At 40.4% G+C, this 26,932-nt stretch overlaps 1 protein-coding gene, 1 non-coding gene and 1 pseudogene across 2 annotated transcripts; all 3 read left to right on the top strand.

Moving 5' to 3' along the window:
• The first annotated feature begins 10,939 nt into the window (after positions 1-10,939).
• LOC125558943 lies at positions 10,940-12,882 on the top strand (annotated as a pseudogene).
• A 4,351-nt stretch (positions 12,883-17,233) lies between these two features.
• On the top strand, positions 17,234-21,193 carry LOC125556726 (piggyBac transposable element-derived protein 2-like). The gene has a single exon (XM_048720445.1). It carries the CDS (start codon positions 19,141-19,143, stop codon positions 20,614-20,616), a length of 1,476 nt encoding a protein of 491 aa, XP_048576402.1. The 5' UTR covers positions 17,234-19,140; the 3' UTR covers positions 20,617-21,193.
• Positions 21,194-22,458: 1,265 nt separating this feature from the next.
• On the top strand, positions 22,459-24,651 carry LOC116614728. The gene is made up of 2 exons (XR_007306181.1): positions 22,459-23,719; positions 23,800-24,651. It is a non-coding gene; the product is annotated as an uncharacterized LOC116614728 (transcript).
• Positions 24,652-26,932: the final 2,281 nt, after the last annotated feature.

Here is a 26,932-nt window from a genome sequence, read left to right as displayed (position 1 = left end):
TTTTTCTTTATATATACCGTGATTTGTGCCAAATTTCGCTCTTTCTTAGGTCTCAGGACACAAGGCCAGTATGTAGCTAAGGCATACAGCAACTTCCCCCACTTCTTTCTCGGTTAGTTTTCTGGAAAAGAAGGGGGGAAGCTTCAGAAAGCCCAAAAGGGAAATTGTTGTAACTGTTTATGAAAAGCAGAAGTTCGCAAATGTGACCGTAGAGGTGAACGGCGACGGTCATGTCTTTTGCTGTGAGATAGACATGACAGCCTTTGAAAGCTGCCATCGACGCTTGATATATGAAAACCGACGTGCCAAGGTAATTTAAACTCCTTAATTAAAAAAGAAACAATCAAAATGGGACTTGATTTTATCCTAGGTGGAGGCGATATGGTCAGACGCCCAGTTCCAGGCCATAGGAAAGGTTCACTGGAGGGACCCTCCAGTTGAAAGGTTCACTGGAGGAACATTCAAGTTGAACATGCCCACTGTTCAAGCTGCCCTCATGAAAACCATCATGCCTGAGGGCTGGAATATTGGGCATCTTAAAAAAAAAACTTGTGCAAACGATTTACATTTAAAGAAAGCTAAGCATAAGAAACGGCTTAACAAGGATTTCTGATAAGAGGGGCTTGGAGCGTTTTCTTCATTTTACTGTATTTTTGGCTGTTATAGGGCGAGACGGGCCATGGTTTGTGACTCTTCATTTCTTTGTTATTTTTTTTAGATAATGGACAAATATTTGGATATAATAGCAAAGACAGCCAACAAACAAGTATGTGAGGCGATCCGGCTACGTATGGATGTAATAATGAATAATAACATATTTTCACTTTAGGGAATGAAGACATTGTCGGCGAATTCAAACTTTTTCAAGATTATCAAAAAAAAAAGAGTTGGAAGAAAAACATAAGCATTTCTTGATGTACATATTTCAATGTGAATTTGATAACGTTTAATCCAAAATTAACGTCACCACTGGGGACGGTAATTTCCGTTAATGGAGCCGAAGCCAGGCTCAAAGGTCACTCATAAATTATATCGTACGGGTACACGTATCATGCTACGATAGCACAGGTATTACTCAATATGTTTCACGTGAGATACCTCACTATACACGATCTTAATTCTTATTGGTCGCTATCTACATATATAAAGCGCCACACATAAAGTAAAGTCATACGCTCTTTCGCTTAATAAGCTACGTGTACTGTAAAGAAACATTTGAAAATCGGTTAAATATGCCTAAACGTTCGCGTTTGTCTGGAGGAGATGAGTTCTCTCGCCTCTCTACCGAGGTGCTTGGTCTGCGACTACAAGCCCTCAACCTTCCCTCTGGTGGAACACAGCAGCAACAAATAGATCGCCTCCGGCAAGCCACTCAAGGTCTGAGGAGGCTTCACCTTCAGCCCCAAGCGGCAAAGGGGGCGCCAAGCGCCCACCAGTCATCCGACTGATCCGACCGGCTTTTTGGAAGCCCAGCTGTCTGTCATACGGAAAACTGTGTCCGACGCTCTCGCAAGTTGGCGGCCACCACAACAGGACCCTCCACCACCACCAGTCGTCGCAAGCGAAGGCACGGAAAGCCTCAGCACTCCTGGCTTTGCATCTCCCGTGGGCCTCAATCGCCTACTGGACGAGGCACTGGCCCCCTTCCATCGCTCTGAAGACTGCCCTTCCGTGTGCTTTGACTTCAACCGAGTCACCGGCTGTTCCCGTCAACCTACTAGGCCGTATGGCAGGCCTGTTCTATGCGCCCTAATTACCTAACTTTCAATGCCACCCAGTCGGGGTAGTGCCCAAAAAACATTCGGCCGACTGGCGCACTATTTATCATTTATGCTTTCCCCACTTAGCATCCATATAACGAGAGCTGCTTTAACCCGCGCTTTGTTTACTGGGCGTGGATACAAGACAAGACAGTGTTTGAATCATAATGGCTATGGGCTGTTAGCCCAAAGCCGCTTTATTAATTAACAGTTATTAACAGTTGTCAATTAGGCCAGCTCCAGATAACCCGGTGGAGTGGGCAATATCACCAACGCATTGACTCTAGCTTGTTTATGATTATTTTCCGTTTGAGAACTATGGACATTTTTGACAAAGGAAAAGTAGCTTTTTTAATATATGATATATATGTATATTGCCAAAAACCATTATATGTTACTGTTTTTGTAAGTCAAAGTACAAAGATTATGATAAAGACAATAAAATAACAGCACACTAAAGACTATTTTTGTTTGGCAAATTGCGTAAATGTGAATTGGGGAAATGTTATCTTTACACCTATGTACATAAGGTTATAATATAATGAGGGTTGGGCGTACGTAAACTTGCGTAAAGAAGGTATTTATGTTGCTTTATACTAGCATAAAGATGTGGAGAATTCACACGAAAATTACTCGTTCTTTGCTTCTTTGCAATCCACTTATATCTCTCTGTGAAATAAATACTCAAACAGAAACAAGCAGATAATATAAATTTGTCACGATAGTCCGATAAGCGAGTTTGAATAAATGTATTGTATGCTAGCAACCCAATCCTATACTAAGCCAAATTATAACTTAAAATAAAATTTTAAAAATTTAAACTACAGGAATTGTCGATACCAGCAAAAAGGGCGAAGAAGGAAGAAAGTCCTGAGGAAGAATGCACAGCTTTGTTTTGACTTTGCTGTTTTTCTTTTTCTTTATATATACCGTGATTTGTGCCAAATTTCGCTCTTTCTCAGGTCTCAGGACACAAGGCCAGTATGTAGCTAAGGCATACAGCAACTTCCCCCACTTCTTTCTCGGTTAGTTTTCTGGAAAAGAAGGGGGGAAGCTTCAGAAAGCCCAAAAGGGAAATGGTTGTAACTGTTTATGAAAAGCAGAAGTTCGCAAATGTGACCGTAGAGGTGAACGGCGACGGCCATGTCTTTTGCTGTGAGATAGACATGACAGCCTTTGAAAGCTGCCATCGACGATTGATATATGAAAACCGACGTGCCAAGGTAATTTAAACTCCTTAATTAAAAAAGAAACAATCAAAATGGGACTTGATTTTATCCTAGGTGGAGGCCATATGGTCAGACGCCCAGTTCCAGGTCATAGGAAAGGTTCACTGGAGGGACCCTCCAGTTGAAAGGTTCACTGGAGGAACACTCAAGTTGAACATGCCCACTGTTCAAGCTGCCCTCATGAAAACCATCATGCCTGAGGGCTGGAATATTGGGCATCTTAAAAAAAACTTGTGCAAACGATTTACATTTAAAGAAAGCTAAGCATAAGAAACGGCTTAACAAGGATTTCTGATAAGAGGGGCCATGGTTTGCGACTCTTCATTTCTTTTTTATTTTTTTTAGATAATGGACAAATATTTGGATATAATAGCAAAGACAGCCAACAAACAAGTGTGTGAGGCGATCCGGCTACGTATTGATGTAATAATGAATAATAACATATTTTCACTTTAGGGAATGAAGACATTGTCGGCGAATTCAAACTTTTTCAAGATTATCCAATAAAAAAAGAGTTGGAAGAAAAACATAAGCATTTCTTGATGTACATATTTCAATGTGAATTTGATAACGTTTAATCCAAAATTAACGTCACCACTGGGGACGGTAATTTCCGTTAATGGAGCCGAAGCCAGGCTCAAAGATCACTCATAAATTATATCGTACGGGTACACGTATCATGCTACGATAGCACAGGTATTACTCAATATGTTTCACGTGAGATACCTCACTATACACGATCTTAATTCTTATTGGTCGCTATCTACCTATATAAAGCGCCACACCTAAAGTAAAGTCATACGCTCTTTCGCTTAATAAGCTACGTGTACTGTAAAAAAACATTTGAAAATCGGTTAAATATGCCTAAACGTTCGCGTTTGTCTGGAGGAGATGAGTTCTCTCGCCTCTCTACCGAGGTGCTTGGTCTGCGACTACAAGCCCTCAACCTTCCCTCTGGTGGAACACAGCAGCAACAAATAGATCGCCTCCGGCAAGCCACTCAAGGACTGAGGAGGCTTCACCTTCAGCCCCGAGCGGCAAAGGGGGCGCCAAGCGCCCACCAGTCATCCGACTGATCCGACCGGCTTTTTGGAAGCCCAGCTGTCTGTCATACAGAAAACTGTGTCCGACGCTCTCGCAAGTTGGCGGCCACCACAACAGGACCCTCCACCATCACCAGTCGTCGCAAGCGAAGGCACGGAAAGCCTCAGCACTCCTGGCTCTGCGTTTCCCTTGGGCCTCAATCGCCTACTGGACGAGGCACTGGCCCCCTTCCATCGCTCTGAAGACTGCCCTTCCGTGTGCTTCGACTTCAACCGAGTCACCGGCTGTTCCCGTCAACCCAGCATCTATTCCCACGTTTACCAAAAATGCGACGACCCCCATCCCGCTCACCAGTGTTGCGCCGGAATCTCCGCATCCGCAGGCCAGCGCCTAGGCACAAAGAATAGATCTTCTAGAACAGGAACTCTCCCCATCCAGATCGGGAATTTGTAACTTTATTTTTAATTAGTTACGTTTCGGTGACGCATTGGTTTGGATGGCACCAAAAAGTCTCGTGTTTCACCTAATCTTATTTCAGCTCGGGAGCACCCTGAGATAATTTCAAAAAACATAAGAGGTCAACCTAGGCCGTATGGCAGGCCTGTTCTCCGCGCCCCAATTACCTAACTTTCAATGCCACCCAGTTGGGGTAGTGCCCAAAAAAACATTCGGCCGACTGGCGCACTATTTACCATTTATGCTTTCCCCACTTAGCATCCATATAACGAGAGCTGCTTTAACCCGCGCTTTGTTTACTGGGCGTGGATACAAGACAAGACAGTGTTTGAATCATAATGGCTATGGGCTGTTAGCCCAAAGCCGCTTTATTAATAAAATTTGTCAAAATATATAATTTGCTCTGATAAATCTAAAAATTGCCCAGTAAAGGTGAGGGCAAACAACGCCAAATGCATGGTGGGTGATAATCCACAATGCAGCCGCACCCAAGGGGAAAAGCAGCACTTGAGAACGATAGCACATATAAGCTACAATCATACCTTCGCATAGTGCTGCTACTTAAAGCAAAAACAAAATGCTTTGTCAATTATCCAATCACAACACAAGAAAGACCCAGCCCATGCAAATGTTTGCCTGTATTGTGACAGGAGAAAGGCCAATGCAAATTTGAGAAAGGTGGCAGATTTTGTCCTTATGAACAAGCTACTGACACAGCAATTGTACTGCAAAGACACCGCCCATGCAAGTGATTGCCAGTACTATGCAAGAAAAGAGAACAATTTAAGTTAAATGGATTTAAGCAAACTGCTACCCTTGTAAGTAGTTGCCTTGTCTTGATGGCTACTCCTTTTAATTTCTAAAGTCATCTTCTCGATCTGATCTCTTTTGACACCTATACCACGCTAATTATCGTTATCACCGGCAATTTGCATCTGAAAAGGCTATTTGTATTGACCTTTTTGCGGGATGAGAATGATTCGGTTTGATTGGTCAGGTCGGGTCGGGTCGGGTCGACGAACGCATAATTTCAAGATCAATTACAATCTAGGTAAAGAGGTTCTGTCTGAACTGTTTGAAACCGTGGAGGACTCTAAAACTGAAGGACTTGACTTTTTGGGCGTGGTAAAACAATTCTCGAATTTCCACCCCTTAAATTATAGTTAGTAGTGTTCCCAAAATTTGGATAACCTCCCATAAGTTGCCACTGTATGATTTGTAAGAGATACTTTTTGTCAAGGTATAAGGAGGTTTGCAGCATAATGGACAGCAAATTGTGGGGCTGAAGACAGCACCCTTAAAAATGGCAGGAAGACAGTATGCAAAAAGTATGAACTCAAAATTTTCAAAACAAAATATTTTCCTGGAGTTTTTTAAATGCTAAGAACTACCATAGAAGCTGCTCTACCGATTATTTCTCATAAAGCAGACAAATAAGATGCATGAGAAGTTACATTTACAGATTTTGAGATTAATTCAATACAGAATCTTATCTCACAATAGCTGTTATTTTAATAATATAGTATACCTTACTTTTACTTATCAGGGCTCTATACGCAAAATGAAAAAGAAGAGCTCATCAAAGGGCACCATGATGGGCAACCATCAATATACTACAAGATGTGGATGTTCAAACATTTGCTTTGCAAAGTATACAAAAACTGCAAGTGACTTAACGTAACGTATACAGTGGACAAAATACTGTAATTGTCAATGTTTTGTAAAGTATGTACCAGTATATAAACAAGGGTTTATTTCCGGCTGTACGCATGCTTGCTATTTGGTCACAGGAATCCAAAAACACCGAAACAAATATTTCCGAATGAACCCAGTAGAGGATTGAAATAGGCTGGAAATAGAGCCTACCGGCTAGCAGGCTACGTACTAATAGATAGATCACAAAACACAACAAAAACATTATCGTTGTGGTTGCTTTACTCGGGTGTCATATTAAACAGGTGCCCAAACTTCCATCGCAGGGAATCGGTGAGGAATGAATCCTTCTTCGCCGGGTTCCCAAGAATTGAACTTTCTAAAATTGTCATCATAATGCATTCTTGGGCAAAAAAGTTGAAGCAGGAGACATCTGCAGAGATTGGGGATGTAGGTGAACAAGCTGTGGGCGATATATCAGCTAGAACCAGAGACATCTCTGCAGAAGATGTGCAACGACGGCCTGTGATAGCATTCGGAGGCCCGGCGTTGTCTGCCAGATTGACGAGAGCAGATTCAACCACAAGCCAAAGGTACACCTTACCTAACAGCTATTAACATCTGATCTTATTTATTATTACCCAGAATGCGATATGAAAATTCTAATATAAAAAGGGGAGTACAATTGTTTTTACCTGGTATTTGTTTTTTATATTCGATAAATTGTGTCAGGTATTTTATTTGTATTTTTCCATTTAAGTACAACCGTGGAAGGTCGCCAATGCTCGAGAATTGGGTGTTTAGCGTGCTGTCTACCGCCTATTACCCTTCCAAAGGCTATTTCCAGTTTGTACCACGGAGAGATGCCCAGACACTGCCCCCGATCACCCAACAAGCGCTACTCCCGGTATCCACGGTGCATTCTGATGATTGGGCGGCGTATCGACGCCATCAGGCCCAATAATCAAATGTTGTGGACAATCACAGGGTTGTTGTACACCGGTACAATTTTGTCGATCCAAATACCGATGTACACACCCTACACATCGAATCTTCATGGTTCCGCCTTAAAACCAGGCACCATACCTACCTACCCGGCAGAGGGTAACCAAACCGTTCTTGGCAACAGGAGGCGGCCATGAGAAAATTAAATACACCTCATCCCATTTGTTGGTAAAGTGAATGCTATTATAAATTTCTTGTTTCGTTTCCTGTTTTTTTCTTGTTTAAAGCACCAGCGTTTGCAAGGAAGATAAGTCCTACAAAAGAAGAGTTTCTCAATGTCCTTAAAAAATTGTTCACTCGTCTTCTTGGCTCATTTCGCCCTCTGACATTTTGAAGCTTAGAGCTTGATTTCCCAGATAAGAGTCCTGAAGAGAAGTCGATTTGTATTTGTACACTCGTATTTGTATTTGGGTACTATTCTTCAACCCAATTTCCCCCTAGTCTGGAATTTGTTAATAATAAATAACCCATTTCTTTTTATGTATCTGTGCTGAATAAATACAAAATTAAATCTATCAAATCTATGAAACAATTGTTAGTGATTTAAAGTGATTCAAAGCAATTTTGAAGTTTAAGATCTGGCACATGCACACACATGGGATACCGGAAATATTACGCAATTAGCCGAGCCAAAGTTTGTGCAATTGTCAATCAAAACTAGCCTGATAACAACTATAATTAAGCCTCGGCTGCAAAGGAAATAAACGTATCTATCTCTATCTTTGTCAGTTGTCACAACCTGCCCCTTTATTACTTCGGCATTCACTATGTTTGGTCAACTGAAGTTTAGGCTCTCAAAGAAAGGATATGATATTGCTCACAATCCGCGAGCTTTTCTTTCTCTTTGTTTCTTTGCCTGGTTTCCATATAATCGCCACCGATCGTCACATTTGCCACAATCCGCGTTTCTACTGATCGGTCACGATCTTCGCGATTGAGTGTTTCCATATGAGCGTGCCAATTGTCGACGGGGTTCGTTTACGCGCCAAAATTAAATAAAAATGGCGGCGTTGAATCGGAGTGCCCAATTTTTCTCTTTTATTTGTTTATTCTTATCCACCTGCGGCGAGCTATAAAAACGTACTGAGAGAAGAAAACACGGATTCTGTGTTAGGCAGACCTACCAGACTTACGGCGCTTTTCACACACTCGCACGAGAGCTCCACCACCACGACAGGAGAGTACTTCTACAGGTATTCAAAAGTATTGCATTGTTTCACATTTCTGTTTTTTTTTTATTACTTTTTGATGGAAAATTTTATCATTAGGTTCCTGAGAATGTCCCCTGATCGTTTTCATCATCTATTGAGTCTTGTGGGCCCACATTTGGTCAAGAAACCCCGCCAATCACGGAAGCCCAATTTCGACAGCAGAGGCTGATGTTTACACTGAGGTTTACTTGCGACGGGAGACTCGCAACAGAGCCAGTCATTCTCTTTTCGAATTGGCCAGGCAACTGTTTCAAACATCATCCTAGAAACGTGTGATGCTATTTGGAACGCCCTCCAAAGTCAGTATGTATTTCCTCAATTATATCGGAGCAATCGATTGGAAACATTTGATGATGGAGTGCCCTAAAAACGGGGGAACGGCATATTATTACTATAAACGTTTCTACAGCATTGTTTTGCTAGGATAGAGGTCCACCTCTATTTCACTAACTTGAAAGTAGACGCACACAACATGTTCCGTCTTGCCGAGCTTCGTGGAAATCGTGTGGGATTTGTTGCAGCACTGAGTTCACTGATGGCGTTTTGTTTACAGCATTGTCCATGGTGCGCAGTATTGATCATCTCTAGGTGGTTGACTTTGTAAGAGATCATGTGGCACAAAGGAACAGAGAGTTAGGAAACCTCGAAAGCCTACCTAATAAGGACATTTTCAATTGCCACTGTTGGGCAGAAATGCCTATTATAGGTGAACGGATTCCTGAATTATCTGATAACTGTTGTCTGAGCTAGTCATTACAATGTATGATTATCAAAATAAAATGAAAATAGCTTTATCAGTCTGAGTTCTTTCTCATCCATGAATTAATGCCACAAATCTCTTGAATGTGTTGGTTGCATAACCCCAGATTGTAATAGATGTTTATTTAATAAAGTGTGAATTCTCTTGCGTAATATCTTGTTATTTAAAGAAGCGCTAGCAGTGATTTATCCACATTCGCAAGAGATACGCAAAACTATAGGTCGTAAAATTATTTCTCTTTTTTCCCATTTTTGCATCGCCGAAGCCTTTTTGGTCTATCTTATTCATTGTTCTTTTAGATTATTCGGGACTTTCTATGGTACTTGTGTGTCAAGTGGAATTCGGCGATTCTGTCGTTGAGTGAATAGTTGTGTCCTTGCTCATGGGTAGAGCTATTAGCTGGACATAGAACTTGTGTGTCAGGTTTAATTTAGCAACTAGTTCTGAGTCAGCGTTAGTCAAAAATTTATTTCTTGCTCGTGGGTCGAGGCAGTAGCCGAGTGTAGGACATGTCAAGTCAAAATTGGCATCTCGTAGTGAGTTGATGCTAGTGAAAAACTTATGTAGTTTGTCAAATCTGTGGATTTGTCATATTGTTCAAAGTTTGGTTAGCTTATAGTTTATAATTGTCTTAGCTTTTTGTTTTTGCGTTTACCAATGTTGGCTTTATTCATAATGAGGTAATTACTGTGCAATTGGACTATTTTTCTGTTAGTGAAATCTGTTCTTTAGAGTAAACCTTAATCCACATACTCACGTGTTCAACTTGTGTAAAATGGGAGTATTTGTCATTATTTTTTTATTTATGAACGGATCGACGCCTTATTAAAATTAAAGGAATGAAAGCACAAGCTAATGAAAAAATCGTTGTCTGCCCTTCGTTATATCCGGCAGTTGTTGTCCCTTCTCCCGCAAATTTTTTATGCTTTCGCGACATTGGCGGCCCTGGAGCAACTTGTGGATGTTGCCAAGGACACAAAGCACGATCAAGCCTGGAGGTTCTAGTCATCCTCAGGCAGTCCAGATCGCTGGCTGGTTTACCGCCCTTCCGGTTCTTCTCTAGTAGGCTCAGAAGTGGAAGTTCAGATGGCGAAAGAAATTCAAAAAGCGATTAAGCAGGCACCGGTTCCATTTTCTAACGTACCGCACGCCCCGGCAGAGGGTAACCAGTAACCAGCGTAAAGCATATGCTCCAGAACGTTATAACCTCGGTCGCAGGGGCCATTTGGCGTACAATTGTTGAAATGCGCAGGGTTTTCTTAAAGGCCATTTTTGCGTCACCAAAGCCTTCTTATTCATTGTTCTTTTAGATTCTTCGGGACCTTTTGAATATATTCGTAGGTGTTATATTTTCCCTTGGACTTTCCGTTTTTATATCTTGTATTCAGTCTCTTTATTCTACCGTTTTAGTTTCTGTTCTACTATGGCCGAACCAAGAGAAGTTGAACATGAAATTCTACAAGTGTTGGCAGCTGCCACAGCAGCAGCGGAGGAAATCGCTGTAGTTCAACTGCCTGTAGAAAGTCCTCCTCCAGCGGCTCCAGCCGAAAATCCTGGACCAATTAAAGAGGTACATTTTAGTCCAGAATTTATTTTAGCTTTCGTTTAGGTCTAGTGGTATTCATTTTACTCTGAATCTAGAATGTAATGTCTTTGTAATTTTGCGGGTCAAGTCATTATCTTTTTGTTAGATTAAGTACTGTGAGAAAATAAAATAAAATAGAGTCTATACTTGCGTCGGTGCATATTGTTTATGGTCGAACCGTGATGTGCCATGATGAACGCTTTTTGAACAGTTGGATTAAGGACTCCCCTTTCCAAATGGACTACTTGACTGATCTTTGTCGCTATGTTGAGCTTGGTCATTTCCAGGCGACTTGGGATTATAAAAGCTGTTACGACCACATACGTCTTAGCCCGCAAAGTCCTACTTTCTTCGGCCTCAAGTGGAAGGTGTGGTATTTCGTCTACGATACTCTACCCTTTGGATGGAAAGCTAGTGCATTCATATATAATACAGTGGGTCTGGCAGCTACTCATTATATCAGTTCCTTAGGCGTTCCCTGCTCGCGTTCCCTGCTCATGTTCCCTGTTGCGGTTACAGTAATCTCTCAATAGTTACTCTTTATCTAATCTCGAGTTGGCAGAGTTTTCATCGCCTGTTCTGTTCTGATATCTTCGGGCTACTTCCTGGGGCTTAAAAAAAGTCAATTGTTACCATCCAACCGCTTGCGTTACGAAAGTTATATCTGCGATTCTGAGAAGCAGGCTTATATTCTCCCAGAAAATAAAAGGCGGAAATTCGCCGAAAACATCCTAAAAAAGAAAACCACATCTCTCAAGAGTTTGCAGAAATTCGCGGGGAAAAACTACTTCCTTTTCACTCCTTGTTCCCGCAGCAAAGCTTTACTCAAATTTAGCCTACCAGGCCATCGCGTCTTGCGCTAAGAAAGGTAAGCATCAGGTTAAGATTTCATGCCCACTGCGTGAGGAGTTTGTCCATTGGACAATCCACTGTCGATGACTGGAATCTCCTGCTGACTCGTCAGCTAACAAAGCTAAAAAAGCTAGCTCAGATGATATGTCAGGATTAGAACCATTAGTTCTTCTTGCAAAAGATGCAAAAGTCATGTTGACTATGAATCTATGGCCTTGTGTCGGTCTTTGTAATGGAGCCACTGGAATCATAAGGAATATAATCTACCAGACAGGCCATCAGCCACCTGACTTGTCTATTGCTGTCATTGTACAGTTTGATAACTAGAGGTCCATCCATTAAGGACAACACTCCATCTTGTGTTCCCATATGTCCAATAACAGTGACAGCTAACTTAGCAGGTGGCCTCCATGAGAGGCTACAGTTACCTCTGAAACTCTCGTGGTCTATTACAATTCATAAAAGCCAAGGTCTTACATTACCTAAAGCATGGATTGATATTGGTAAATCAGAAAAGACCCTAGGTGTTTCCTATGTGGGATTGAGCAGAGTGAAATCTTTATCTTCATGCATCATAGAGCCAATGACGTATCAAAGGTTATCCAATCTGAAATCATCTCCCAGTTTGCTTTACCGTCTCGATGAAGAACATAGACTACAGCGACTAGCACAAGAGACTTGCAGTGCTTGCATGAATCAGGAGGCTTAGATTTTTTTTTTGCTCGTTAGATTATTCAAGGGAAAATCATTGGCTTGATTCAATTAGAGACACTCATTTGCATAACCATACAAATCTATGTATTATCTGATTATGACCTGCTCTATTCATGACATGGCCCTACCAACACGAAGTACTCTGTCTACTGCCACTGGCATTAAGCTCGATTTTTAATTAGTAATTAATTAATTAATTAATTGATTAGAACCTCCAGTAACTGATGAAGACCTCAAAACAGAACTGGAATGCTTCGTACATAATGTGTCACCTGTAAAATCCAATAATTATAGGAGGAAATGGTTTAAATGTCTACTACAAACTCCAAAAGGAAACATAAGGGGAGTTTGTTTTGATCCAACCTCGGCTGACGTTCAAAAATTTGAATCAGTTAAATTAAACAAAGTACGACTTGGTGGAAAAAGGCCTGGCTATCCAGTTGATGTCATAATTAAAAAGAAAGCCTTAATTGAAGATGTTGAGCCTTTCTTTGAAAGGAAAGAATTACCACCAACTTCAGCATGCTGTACAGTTGGTTCCTTGCAAAACTTAAAACCTGGTCAACTTATTAACATCACTGGATTCATCAACTGTCTATCTCTAAGACTGTAACTTAACAGGCCACCCAGCAACAAGTAGATGTTGCTGAATGCCAGCTGACAGATGCCACAGGGTCCATAAAACTTACTTTATGGGGTCGACTGACAACTAAGGTTGCCAATGGACAAACTTATGAATTTAAAAACCTTCGCCTGGGAATGCAATTTGGTAAGGTCAGCCTTTCAACTACCCAAACTGGCTGTATGATAACACCAACGTTACCTATGGACAATGTTCAACCACCAGCAGAATTACCTAGCACCTTCCAAACAGATGTGTTCACACTGTCATGTGTGCGGAATTTGTCAAGCTACCACATGTGTGTCAATGTGTGAAATTCCAGCAACAGGAAAACTTGTCCATTACCAAAACCCCCAATGTAAAGCCACAATGGGGAAGAAAAAATGCGGAAAGTTGAGTTGATTGATTGATTGTTGAGTTGATTGGTTGAATTGTTGTGTAGGTAAGTTTCTTGTTAATAATTAAAAAGTAACTCTATTCAACGTTGTCTTTTTTTTACTTGTGTCCATTACCTCAAACGTCATTCCATTTAACGCAGCACTTAACTTTTAAGTCAACCTAGATACTAAGTCTAATAAACGCAAACACCCCGAAAACCCGGATAGAATTTTCCCAAACAAGGTTTGTATGAAAAACCACAGGGATCACAAAACATGAAAAATAAAAATATAATACTATTGAAAAAAGTTAATTTATAACACTATAGATGATAAGGAATATATAAGTCTACGCGATTTGGATAACATTGTACATATTGAAAGTTCAAGGAAGTACAACGCTAGTACAACGTACTAGCGTGCAGTAGTACAACCTGGCCGCGTTATTTAGCTACGGAAATGCGCAGGACGATCCTACACCTTTCTGCAATTTTAGGCATGTCCTTTTCTTGTTCCACCGACTATAAATAGAGGCACTTTTGTTAGTAACAATCAGTTGCGAAGTAAGAACAGTAAGAACGACAACAATATTTTGGATTGAAAAGAGCATCGATGAAAGGAGACGAAAGAACTTGCTTCTAGCAAGATTGTAATGCCTTATTTTCGTTCCCGTTTTAACTACCGTTTGTAGTACCCGTTTATATTACCGTTTAAGATACAGTTCCTAGTACTATCCTGTACTATATTTTAGACCATCCTACAACAATGATTCATTTGGCTACATGTTTGTAAAATTGTAAATTAGTTTATTTTAATTTGGCTTTTGCTATAATAAATTTGTTTTCATTATACTCTGTGTAGGCGAGGTTCGGAAGGATGTTCCGGCTTCAAGTAGGGTAAGTACATTTTGTGAAATTGTTTATACGATAACAATAATTATTGGTTTGTGTCATATTTAACACAATCTCTTTTTTATATCATTGATAGGGTAGTTCGCGACAGAAGAGGGAGATTAAAGTATAGAAGAGTGAAAAAACAAATTGGGGTTTGTTTCATTGATGAACCGTAAGTACATTACTTAAGCAATGTAAGGCAAGCAGGTAAACCAAATATAAAATAGTGTTAAACATGCATCCCAAGAGAATGTGCGATATTTTTGCATGTGTGATACAAACGCAAACAACAGTCAGAACGCCGGCAACGTATGACAGAGGAGAAGAGAGATATGAGTGAAAGACGGCGCCAACGCAATTGTGCATGTGCTGTATCCTACTTCTATTTCTATTCACAGAAGTTGGCCTCAATTAAATGTTCTTCATCTTTAACAGGGCTGCTTATTTGTTTACTAATCCATTTTATAATATTTGTATTATTTTAAAATAAAATACAGCAAAGCCGGAAAAGAAGAAGGAACGACACATTAATAACTTCACCTTCACCTATTTCTAATTGTAGTCATATTATCAGCTGAGGCAAATGTCCCTAGGATTTGCACTATTGTAAGAATTTGGAAAGAAATGGATTTAGAAGACTATACATTTCTGCTAGTTTAATGCCATTTTTTTTAAACAACATTTTGTTGCCACCAAATTAAAACATGTGATGATTTCTTTGGGTGGTTACAATTGCAAAATTTTCCTCACTCGACTGAGTGCATGAGTGTATGTGAAAACAAGCATAAGTATCCACCACAGGGAATGATCACTTGATCTGAATTGGGTGGCAAAAAGCTGTAAACACAGTTAGCCGATTGGGAGTTAGCCGATTGGGTCTATAGAAGGCTTTTATTATTTTATATCTAGCCTGCTTATTTTTCAATTTTTTAGCAACATACACGTCAACATTTAATCGATAGCTACTATGTTACACTTAAGGGGGAAGAGGCGAGGGTACACCTTGGCATGACGCCAAAAAGAAAAGAATGATTTACATTCTTTGCTCTAAAAACGTATATATTTAGAGCAGTCTGTCCTAACAGTATTTATTTAGTCTATGGTAGGGGTTGCACTTGGAAAACTTTTCTGACTCTCCTGTTTATTTAACACCTTGTTTGAGAAATCGGAAAAAAAATTCCCAATCGGCAAAACATAAAAGACGCCGTACAGCAGCCTTGGGGCTGGAAATCTTTAAAAAGTTTTGCTTGAACAATAGAGTTCGCAGCGTGAAATGTCAACACTTGTCAGGCGAATCAAAACCAGAACACAGTAATAGTGTCCGTAAAGCTGTATGCGTGGGTATTATTCGTAGCGACCTTCACGATGATCAGACGCGGCTTTTTCCCGTCATTTCATTCAAACTTCGACCCAAGCTATGGCGATCCAGTCTACTTTTATCAGCTATATGGCCAAGGATATAATACTGGCAACGAAGATTTCTCTCAGCCACCGGCAGCCAGTCCAACCGCGCAAGCGGCAGTGCAGGCGAAAACTTCTTCGCCATAGGATTCTAGTGACTCGACCGAGGGCAAAAGAAGCTATGATAAATGGCCCGAAGAGGAGCAACGCTGCCTCGTCACATTATGGGCAGAACACTTTTATAAAACTAAAAGCAAGGAAGGGCCGGTAGCATGGGCTGAAATTGCTGTAAAATTTAACAGGTAATACAATAACAACAGGAGCGTGGATCTCCGCAACTGGGTGTACGGATTAAAGTATCTGTCAGCGCGAAGTATTTTCTTTGACATGTGCTGAAATAATTATGTGTGAAGCGATCTGTTTGCCCTATTTTTTAGGGACAGACAATTAAAATTTATATTGAGGAGCATGGTATAGCACACTACTTAATTTGCCCAACACCTTTAACTATCTGTTGTCTGTTCCTCAAACACCACATATCACCGGCATGCTTATTAACACGCGGTGAAATGCCTTCGCATATATAGACGTCTGAATATATCTACATGACCCAAACCTAACTATTCATCTGATTCTCGACTTTTTGGTTAAGGAACAGGAACGGGTAAAACAAGACAAAAAGATAAAAGATCGAGCTGAAAGACAAATGTTTACCTCAGGTTCTTTGCTTGAGAGAAAAAAATTATCCGACGTTCTATATCTCCGGATGGATAACACTTCATGAGAGAACAAGAAGATTGTAGTCTTGGCTTTTTTTATCAGAGCCGTGACTATAAAAGAGCTGCAAAGAGAGATCGAAATTTCGTACAATCCAATACCTGTGTTTAGGCGATAGAGTGGATGCAATTAAAATAAGATAAAATAGCCAAAGACGATTATGGTCATGTTGAGCAAATTCCGCACCACCAAGGAATTGCACCCTAGACAACATAAACGAGCGATGACCACCAGAAACGCCCCAGGTGCTTCAGCCCGACTAGAGCGCTTTTAAACTCGATATGTTAAAAAGAAAATAGTATGTTGTGGCCGAAAATAGTATGTTGTCCATCAAAGATAAAAAAAAATTGGGCCGACTATATAGGCAAGTTAGAGGAAAGAGTGTTAAGGGGGAAAAGTGGCACCTGGTCCTTCTGGTCCAGTGAAGAAACAACAACAAAAACAGAGCCACTAACTGGGAATTTGCAAATCCATGTATATATAGAAAAACGTTGCCAGGCAGTTGTATGAATAGTCTCGATAACAGATGTTATCTGTTTTTCCTGTAGCATAACCCTTAACCAACATAATATACGAAACTAAATTATAGTGCTATATTTCCCGAGGTTATGATACCTTTGCCTCTGTTTATCTAACATACTAGGAAAACGCATGACAACAAAAATATTAGACAACAATATTTTAGTCGTATATATTCATACCTTGTATGATCAAAGCCTTGCACCAAGCAAATATATTTTTATGACTAGAAGTTCTCATGGAGAAGTGAAGTGCTCGAGCGTATTGGTACGTACAAGGGAGACTAATGTTAGCTTGAGTTAATCGACAGTCCTTGACCTCCCTTGATAAATTACAAAAAATATATTCCAATAACAACTGGTCATGACAGTCCACAGTAAAATTCAGAAAATTTGAGGAAAAAAAGAGCCTCCCCCTCTCTGTTTTGTCAGGCAGGCTGCAGCTCCGATAAGCTCCGTGACTGGGGGAACGATATAAACGGTCGAGAATAATAAATTCAGGGTCACTGAGAGACAAGCTTGCATAATGACAAACTGTATTCAGTGTTTGTGGGTGTGTGACCGCGTTTCATTGCGTCCCCAGAGCTTTTCGCAAGAGCTACCCCGGGGCATGCAGTATGAACTGTGAATTCCTGTTTGGGACAAAATTTGAGGTCAAATCTCTCTGACTCCATTATGTATAAATACATAGACCGCCCAAACAAACATGTCTTAATCAAAAGCCCAGTTAACATTTCATCAGCAGAATCTACAGACCCAAATGGGCACATCTTTGTGCTTTGTGTTAGCCCAGTGAAACTGCTGTACTCGCAACAAGAAATGAGGCAGCACTATGTTGCTTGCCTAGAGGCACTCAAAATGTATCGGTTCCCAGCTATGGCCATTATGAAATCCAGCCCTGCTAGGGTACACACAGAAAAGGTGTGTTTGTAGGCTTCCGAACAACAGAAAGCAAGCCTATATTCAGTGCTCAAGATGAAAGGGAGTGCCAAGAGTGCTCAACCGGCCAATGTTTTAGACACAGGAAAGGAATTTGTTCGCGTATGTGTGCATTCGTACAAAAATAGATTTTATTAAAGGTCTTTGACAAAAAAATATGATATACTGTAAAATGAAATAATTGCGTTAACGTTCGTTACTTGCGATGAACGAAGTTACATCAAAACTTTTTACTCCTATGTAAAATAGAAACGTTGCTTTGTTGAACAAGCCTTTTTCTTTTCCTAACCATCCTCCGGAACCTTGAGCGTCCAGGTCAACATAACTAGGCAAATCAAGGCCGGCAGAGGGGGTAGGTTTGAAAGAGAAGAGAAATCGAGAGAAGAGAAGAAGACAAGAACAGTAGTACGCATCAACTTCAAGCTCTTCTGAAGTAAGAGAAAGACATTTCTATATGAAATGTTATTTGAACTTTATCAGAAACCCCTCCAATGTTTAATGCATAACTTATTACCTCTTACTAAATCATGTTGCAGCCACCTGAATACTTATCGTTTCTGGCCCTACTGCCATGACGCTTTGAAAGTTTACGCATAATCTGGGGAAAATATTAACTAAACGAACAACGAATATACGAGCTGACTTGGGATTGCTGCGACATACGTGATTTTTTCTTCCTTTTTAAATCTGCAGGATGAGGGATTACCAGGAGTAGTTGATAAGGTAGTTATCGTCATTATTATTTCCTTCATTAAAAGCCTAATTATCACTCTAATCATCATCCACATCATCACAACAATGAAGAACATCATCATTACCACAAGGCCGTAGCTAGAAAAAAATTGTCCAGGGGGGAAGAACTCAGATATTTCGTTAATTTGTCTTCGGGAAAGACGCTATTTTTTCAAGTCTTTATACTTTTATTTCTGCACTTTTAAGGGGGAGGCTGCCTTCTATGTCCCCATGTTACCTACGGACCCTTACACCGTTATTATCATTATCGTCATCACAACAACAATTGTCATTATTACTGCCATGACTACAATGCCCACAAATAAAATTATTGTATAATTTCAAAGGATAAAAACGTCGGGAGACTGTCTTTTTTGGGTGCTTGCGATATTCATAATAGCAAGATTTTTAAAGTAGTCTTGGCATTTAAACTACTCTATTTCAGTTTTCCGATGGGGAGTGGGCAAAATACTGCCTCGAGAACCAAAAATTGCTATAGTCAGTTTACGGGATCTTGGACTGATTTTTTTGCGACCATCTCAATGAGTCCAATATTTACTGTTCGCTAACAACAGAATCAAATCCCGCAAGAACCATGAATCCATTGACCAAATGGATTCATGGTTTGAAGATATCTTAGGAGAGTCCGATGATGAAGAGTTTGAGGGCTTTGAAAGCCAAGAAATTGGCGGTTCAAGCTCGGATAGCTCTTCCGAAGACGAAGGCCACGAGAGCGAAGACATTGAAGACGAGATTTGGTCGAGAAATTCTTCGCTGATCTCTATTCCTGACTTCACTCCTAGATGCGGCCCAAAAAACCTACATGGAAACTTGTCTCCCCTATCTTTCTTTGAGTTGTTTTTCAAATCAGAGGTGATAGAACTCATTGTGACCGAGACTAGTAAGTACGCGGTTCAATGCAACCCTGACGACTTTGACAACGAAGGGAGGAAGAAAACTAAGGACGCGAATTGGTTCGACAAAGAGGGAAACATCAAACCTCTAACTGTCGAAGAACTGAAGGCGTTTCTCGGCATCACCATCATGATGGGCATTGTGAAGCTTCCTTCGATGAAGGATTATTGGAGCGAAAGTGAGCCATTTTTATACCAGCCTAACATTGCAAGACCCATCGTGAGAGACCGCTTCTTTGCCATTTTGCGTTATTTGCATCTGTGCGATAACACAACGGCGCCGGCGAGGGGCAGCGCAGAGTTCAAGCCCTACAAAGCGAAGCCATTCATCGACATAATTCAAGCGAAATGCTTAGACAATTTTGAGGCCTATTTTGCTACAAAAGGCGAATTATCAATTGACGAAGCGATGATTAAGTATAAAGGACGATTATCCTTCGTACAATATATGCCAATGAAGCCTACGAAACGAGGGATCAAAGTATTTTGCCTTTGCGACGCGAGCTCCGGCTATATGATTACGTCCTCCATCTACACCGGCAAAAATCCCAACCAACGTGACGGCGGCAGTGTAAACAAAATTGTGACGGAGCTCGTGTCGCCGATCAAGAACTGCGGGTATTTTGTCTTTATGGACAATTATTTCTCAAGTGGCGGACTTTTTCGAGAGCATCAAATTTACGCCTGTGGAACACTGAGAAAGAACCGCAGCGATTTCCCCCCGTGCTTGAAGAACGTGAAGCTCGCCAATCAAGGCGACTCGGCCTTCGCACATAAAGGAAACACGGTAGTCGTTTTATGGCGAAATAAAGCGGCAAACAAACCGGTGACTGTGTTGTCAACAGTGTGCGAGGCCGGGGGGGATGACACAGTGACCCGGAGGAGAAAAATCAACGGACAATTCACGCAAGTGGAGATCAACAGGCCGCCGAGTGTCTCTCTATACTGCAAGCACATGGGCGGCGTTGACCTCAGCGATCAGCATCGCTCATACTATACGGTATCCTCGAGACGACACGTGAAATGGTGGAAATATTTATTTTACTTTTACATGGACATCTCAATAATCAACGCATGGCAGCTCCATGGACAGAGTGCTGAAGCGAAACTTACTAACTTCGAGTTTAGACTTGCACTTGCAAAGAGCCTCATTGGAACTTACGAGGGAAGATAGCGAGCCGGACGTCTGCGCATTCTCCCGGTTATCGCGGATGTCGAGCACTTTTCGGAGAAATTGGCAGACAAGGCGAAAGCCTGTAAAAACTGCCAATCTAAGAACAAGCGCTTAAAAGCTGTAAATAAGGCAGTGAAACGTGCAAAGGAAACGCGAAACGGGTGCCGAAAGTGCGATGTTCACTTGTGCGTGGGAGACTGCTTTCGTGAATGGCACCAGCAGCGCAGAGACGACAACTAATAAACTGAAATACGGACATTCCCCTGATTGAGGAAAGGACAGCAATAACATTAGAGCTTAGTTTAATACTCCATGCCACTGAATTCTAGTTTCTATAGCTTTCTGCTTAGGTATAGTAAATTGTTCTCTTGACAAAGACTGTACAATAGGTGGATTAGTGGCGGGAAATTCAAAAACATGATTTTCATTGCTTTGTAATTTTCTTAAACCAAGCTTGTTTGAACCCATTTTAGGCTTAAAAGAATACTTATTATATGGGAGTAAGCAATTTCTATATTGTTAGCTACAATAATCAGTAGTTTCCTTACAATAAAGCAATGTTTGAAGGTGACTATAACTTGAGTTGTGTGAGGTTAATTAATTCAGGACAGGGAGTCATTTGTCAGTTCTGGAAACTTAGGCCTGAAAGGGTTAAGCTTTCCTCTGCCGCCTATAGAGCGAGGCTAGAAAGGGTAAGGAGCTTAGTGCTAACCTTATTTAAAGCCTTGCTCTCATAAAACGTGACGTCACATCGCAGGATGAGGACGAAGCAATGAATGTTGTCCAGGAGCACTTTAAAAAAGAAAAATTTTGGATATGTCCAACAAATCCACGAGCCGTTCCAGAGCCGTTCACTATCATGCTATGGAACGAGGCTGGTGTCCGCCTTTGCCACAAGTAACTGCTTGTTGGGATGCGACTGGTTTTTATTGTGGTAACACAAACCTTAAAAAATAGTCTTAAAAAAACTCTTCCTTTTTTTCCCTTATTGTTGTTTGTCATTATGCAAGCTTGTCTCTCGTAAACATTACTACGAAACGAGTATGATTGCTGATATTATAAACAACATTTGAAATTATTTCATGCTAGAACTTTGTAACAGAACATGTGCTGCAAATATTTTCGCATTATTAGGACATTGCTCATGTGACATTTTACACAATTGTTTATCAATGTATTATTGTAATTCCCCTTTATATTTTTATGTTAGAACATTGTTCAATGTTACAATTTACAAGATGCTGATGTTTATCACTACAAAAGTCATATTATACTCTGTTTATTTAAATTATAAATTTTTCTCTAAAAACAAATACTTTATAAAATGAAAACTCATAGATAAAGAATTGAATTGAAAAAGATTAAATTGAATGGTCAATATCTTATTTCTCACTTACTAACTCGCATTGGGCGAGTTCAGTAAAGCGCTCAATACACGCAACTGTGAAAGATGCACCCCTGTTGGAGAGGAAAATATGCGGGAAATGCGGAAAAAACTGAACAAGAACATGAAAGACCACAGAAAAAGTTTTTTTAAAAAAAAGCTTTTTAGTTATTTTTTACTGATGATCAATATTGTTGATTGCACAAATGCAAATGCTACAGCAAAGGAAGAGTGCAATTGGAAGCCACTGACTGTACTTAAACTGAAGGTGTTTATCACACTTTTAATTATTGGCAATGACGTTCTTGTTTTACCACACGAGGAACGCATATTCCTTTCTCATGCAAAGTCACAACTTTTTCATGTCCCAGGACTTAAAGGAATGCTGAATTCAATTTTTTGTGGACCCGGAGCATGAAAAAAATGAATATGAAAAGAAGGAAAGGGAAGCTTTCTATAAAAGTAAGGATGCCAGACAAGCCTGTAAAATTTGGTAGATTGAAGAGAGAAACAACAGCGGCTTGATTTCCAAGTAATGACTACGTGCTGCAGGTGAAGAGGCATGTCCAGACTTTTTAAACTTTGATTACTTAAACTTAGAAAGGAGGGAGCAACAGTATTTTAAATGGCACATAATAGCCACAAAGAAGCAACCATCATAAGATACAAAGAATTGATGTCTTGCCCACGGCGAAGACGCCAAAAAGGAACCCTGAAAATGCTGTGAAGTGTTTCTTGAAAGACTTTCTACTGCATGTACATCAAAGAGAGAAACAACAAGCGCTTTTGGAAAGGAGGGAGCAATAGGATTTTAAATGCCACATAACAGCAACAAAAAATCGACCATCATAAGATATTAAGAATGGATGTCTTGTACACTGTGAAGACGACAAAAAGGAGCCTGAAAATGCTGCGAAGTGGTCCTTGTAAGACATTCTACTGCCTGTAATTCGGAGGGAGAAACGGTAGCAGCTTGATCTCTAAGTACTGATTATGTCCCGAGACCAAGAAGAACCCGGGAATTGGACACTACAGCAAGAAGAACGACTGGAGCCTTGATGACTGGGTCGAAAACAGTTGTCTTTTCCAAAGGAGACATAAGTATTTAGAGGGTACAAGAGTCTAGAGGTTCATGAAATAGGTCTTATCAAAGCATCTTATAGTAGTAACACAAATCTAGTGCATAGTATCATTTGTGTCCACATTATCGTACTAACGATTTTGAGGCATATTTGTAAAAGTTACATATTATATTAAATATTATATACCATATGGTTGTGTTTTTTTAATATAACTATAATTATAATTTAATTAGATTTCTTCTTATATCAATTCATTTACTCAAGATGAATGTAATTCAGATAAGCATAAATTATATTGAACACGTGAACATTCTTTAAGATTAAGAAAGAAAGCTTATTTATGCTGACATTGAATGAAAGTTGTTTTAGTGATTACAGTAATTCTACATTGCCAAAAGTGACAAAATAAAGCAAAGTTTCTTATATTTTTTGGCCAGTCAGTCATCTGCTAATGGCCTTTTCTAAAGATTTATTTTATTCTTCCAAGCACTTCAATGTCCATTATAACCATTCTTTAATTTTGAAATTGCAGCCAGCACATTTGTCAGTGCCTCAGAGGGCTCCACTGAAAGTAGAATATTTCATGTAGGCAAAGTGGGACAAAGACGAGCTGGCTGCAAAGAGGAAGGATTGTCAGGTGAGTATGCCATGCCAGTAACAACACAGATATTTTTTATAACTGTAACTATAATTATTTCATTAATATTATTTTTAAAGTTGGTTCCAGCAACCAGAAACGACCCAAAAAGAACACTATCCAACGCCCTATTCAATTCAGCGAAGAGGCAAAATTCACTGCTGAATTTAACGTTTGTAAAGAATCTTGGATGGATAAACCATCGCCGTGACAGGCAACCCCCCACCACAGCCTTCATTAGACACAAAAACCTCAAGGACACAGGTCCACACCAAGTTCACATCCACGACACACACTTCATAGCATAGGAACCCTACACAACACATCACCACTTTCACCACATTTCATACCTCTCACCTCACACCAACACCACCAAATCTAACCAAAGAATGAGTCAAGCAAGATGTACACAAACCGAAGCCAAATGCCATATCTACTCCAAGCCAGCCAATAATAGAGGAAAATATACTACTTTTAAGACTCAATTACCGAAGAACAGCCTTTCTACAGAAATACAACTGATATATAACTGATAAAACTCACAAGCCAGTCATCTCCAACCAAAGATCTACCGGCCTCAATAGAACTGACAAAGGCCTTCTTGCAGTCTCCTATGCAACATAACATTGTCTACAACATTAAAAACAGCCCTTCTAGAGAAACATATATCCGATCTATTGACTACAAGCCAGCCATCCCCAACCAGCAGTCTCCTACGCAACACAACATTATCTACACCAGTAAAAACAGCCCTTCTAGAGAAACATATATCCGATCCATTGACTACAAGCCAGCCATCTCCAACCAGCAGTCTCCACAGGACTCCTACGCAACACAACATTATCTACAACAGTAAAAACATCCCTTCTAGAGAAACATACACTGGATCCATCAACTACAAGCCAGCCATCTCCAACCAGCAGTCTCCACAGGACTCCTACGCAACACAACATTATCTACAACAGTAAAAACATCCCTTCTAGAGAAACATACACTGGATCCATCAACTACAAGCCAGCCATCTCCAACCAGCAGTCTCCACAGGACTCCTACGCAACACAACATTATCTACACCAGTAAAAACAGCCCTAGAGAAACATATATCCAATCCATTCTATTCAGTCATCCCACCAAGCATAAATCAAACGATCCCTGTACAATTTCATAGCCACTTGTTTTATTCATCTGCTATATTTTTTAACTACTTTGTAAAAGAAACAGCAATCATTTAAATAAATACCCGGATGTCACCACAACTGGAACCGGGAACAGTGCATTCTATTTTAAGCCAAAACTCGCACGCACGCCGCTCATAGCCCCCACTCTGCTCAAAACAGCAAACTGCAAACAACTTGATCCAAGCTTCTGCTCGAGGGAATTTGCAAAACTTCTGAAAACTCCCAGGGAGAGGGAGAATCGTGCGAGCTATTATCCCAGGAGCGAATGGGTTACAGGCCTCAGAAGAGGCCGTCTATTTTAACCCAAACCACCACAGGCCTCTAAAAGAGGCCAAAACATGTGATGGCATTATTTTCGTGAATCGAGGTAGATTTTCATTTGGGGTGTCTGTCATATTGCTCAATAGGCCTTGGAGGGTTTGTGCCACGCTTTACAACGAAAAAAGCACATGGTTTCTCATGAAATTGAGAGGTAATCGAGTTTTAGTTTTTTGATACTGGAAAGAATGTATACATAAAGGACAAAAATGTAATAGCAGGTAGATCTGGTGATTATTTCGAATAGCTGACTAATCACCGAAGCAAAAAAATAGACAAAGAAAGAACTGAAAAATATTGAGCAAAAAAAAACAAAGAATGAAATGAAGAATATTGAGTGGATAGAACATAGTCTGGGATACGGGGGTAAAAGAAAAGAGTGGAGAAGAAAAAGATTATTGGGCTAAGGAATAATTAGCCACAAGATCACAAACAAAAATCACCACATCGAAAGTCAAAACTTTGGCGATGCTTCACGACAAGAAAATCCTTAAACAAAACAAAAGGCATTTAACATTCAGGAAAATCTCACTACTGCTCGTAGAAATACCTAAAATTAACTCAATCATGATATATCGTAGGCTACGGAGCGCACATGGTGACAAGCTCCGATGTCACCCACTTTGATACACCAAGCTGCTTTAAGAAAACAATTAAGGGCGTCTTTTTTTCGCTGGGAATTCCGACGTTATAGGTCGGTGAGTGTACTGTTTGGGTATTCGAGGCTTATTAGAAGCGCCGAGTTGGTTTGTTCCAGCGCGACCATTTTGTATCGTTATCAGAATCATCTTCGGAGGTATGCGACATCGTAGCTAGTTATCTTAGCTTGGTAGTTTTTAAACTCTGTAAAACCGTTTCAGTCGGGTTTATAACACATTGAACTTTGTTGATAAGCATAAGTCTGAATTGAAGCTGACATCACAAAAAACACAGATAGGAAATTCAAGAAATGCGAGAGAACTTTTGGTAGAGGTGTGTGTCTCAAATTTCAATGACTCCATTCACCGATGAATTACTCGAAAAAAACATCATATTTTGCTGAAGGCAACCTCTAAAATCATGAACTATAAACTTACCAACATACAAATGATCTTCAAACTTCCCTTGAGGCTGTGATAAGGATAAATTTTGAAATATTTTGCCAGTTTCCCCGCAAGATGGCGGCACTGCCGGCTGCGAGTTGAGAGTGCACACAGCCCGCGGTGTTAGATGGTCACATAGTCACGTGGACGAGACAGGAAACCCAGTTAAAATACACTAGGCCACAGGTAACCCGCATATGCGTTAGCATATGTGTTGTTTGTTGCCTCCTGGTCTCTTTACAGTATCAGATGATTTCGGGGGAGGGGATTGGTAGTACTTGACCTCCGATAATTCACCAAACCCTCGGTTACTTGATTTTCTTGCTAACCTTAGCAAATATCCATTTCTCTTGGATATGCTTCATAAATTTTACTTTATTTTACAAAAACTACTGGAACCTTCAATAATTGAATCTTTTGCTAATCCGTGAGACATCATCAGTGTCCGCATTGTTTTAAAATACCATAATAATATCAGCACACTATAAGACAGGCCCGTAGCCGGGGGGGGGGGGGGGGGGGATCGGGGGTTTGGAAATTTCTGGCTACGGGCGTGCGAGGTTATGTTTTACTGTCACGATCGTAGTTGAGTCTGGGCATCATATTCTCATACTTTCATTTCATACTCTCTTGGT

This window comes from Nematostella vectensis, chromosome 13 (assembly GCF_932526225.1).
Source record: "Nematostella vectensis chromosome 13, jaNemVect1.1, whole genome shotgun sequence".
Lineage (NCBI taxonomy): Eukaryota > Metazoa > Cnidaria > Anthozoa > Actiniaria > Edwardsiidae > Nematostella > Nematostella vectensis.
This window is presented reverse-complemented; position numbering and strand designations above follow the sequence as displayed.

Excerpts from the sequence above, each read along its gene's own strand:
- LOC125556726 (XM_048720445.1), top strand. The coding sequence starts at position 19,141 with ATGGATTCATGGTTTGAAGATATCTTAGGAGAGTCCGATGATGAAGAG.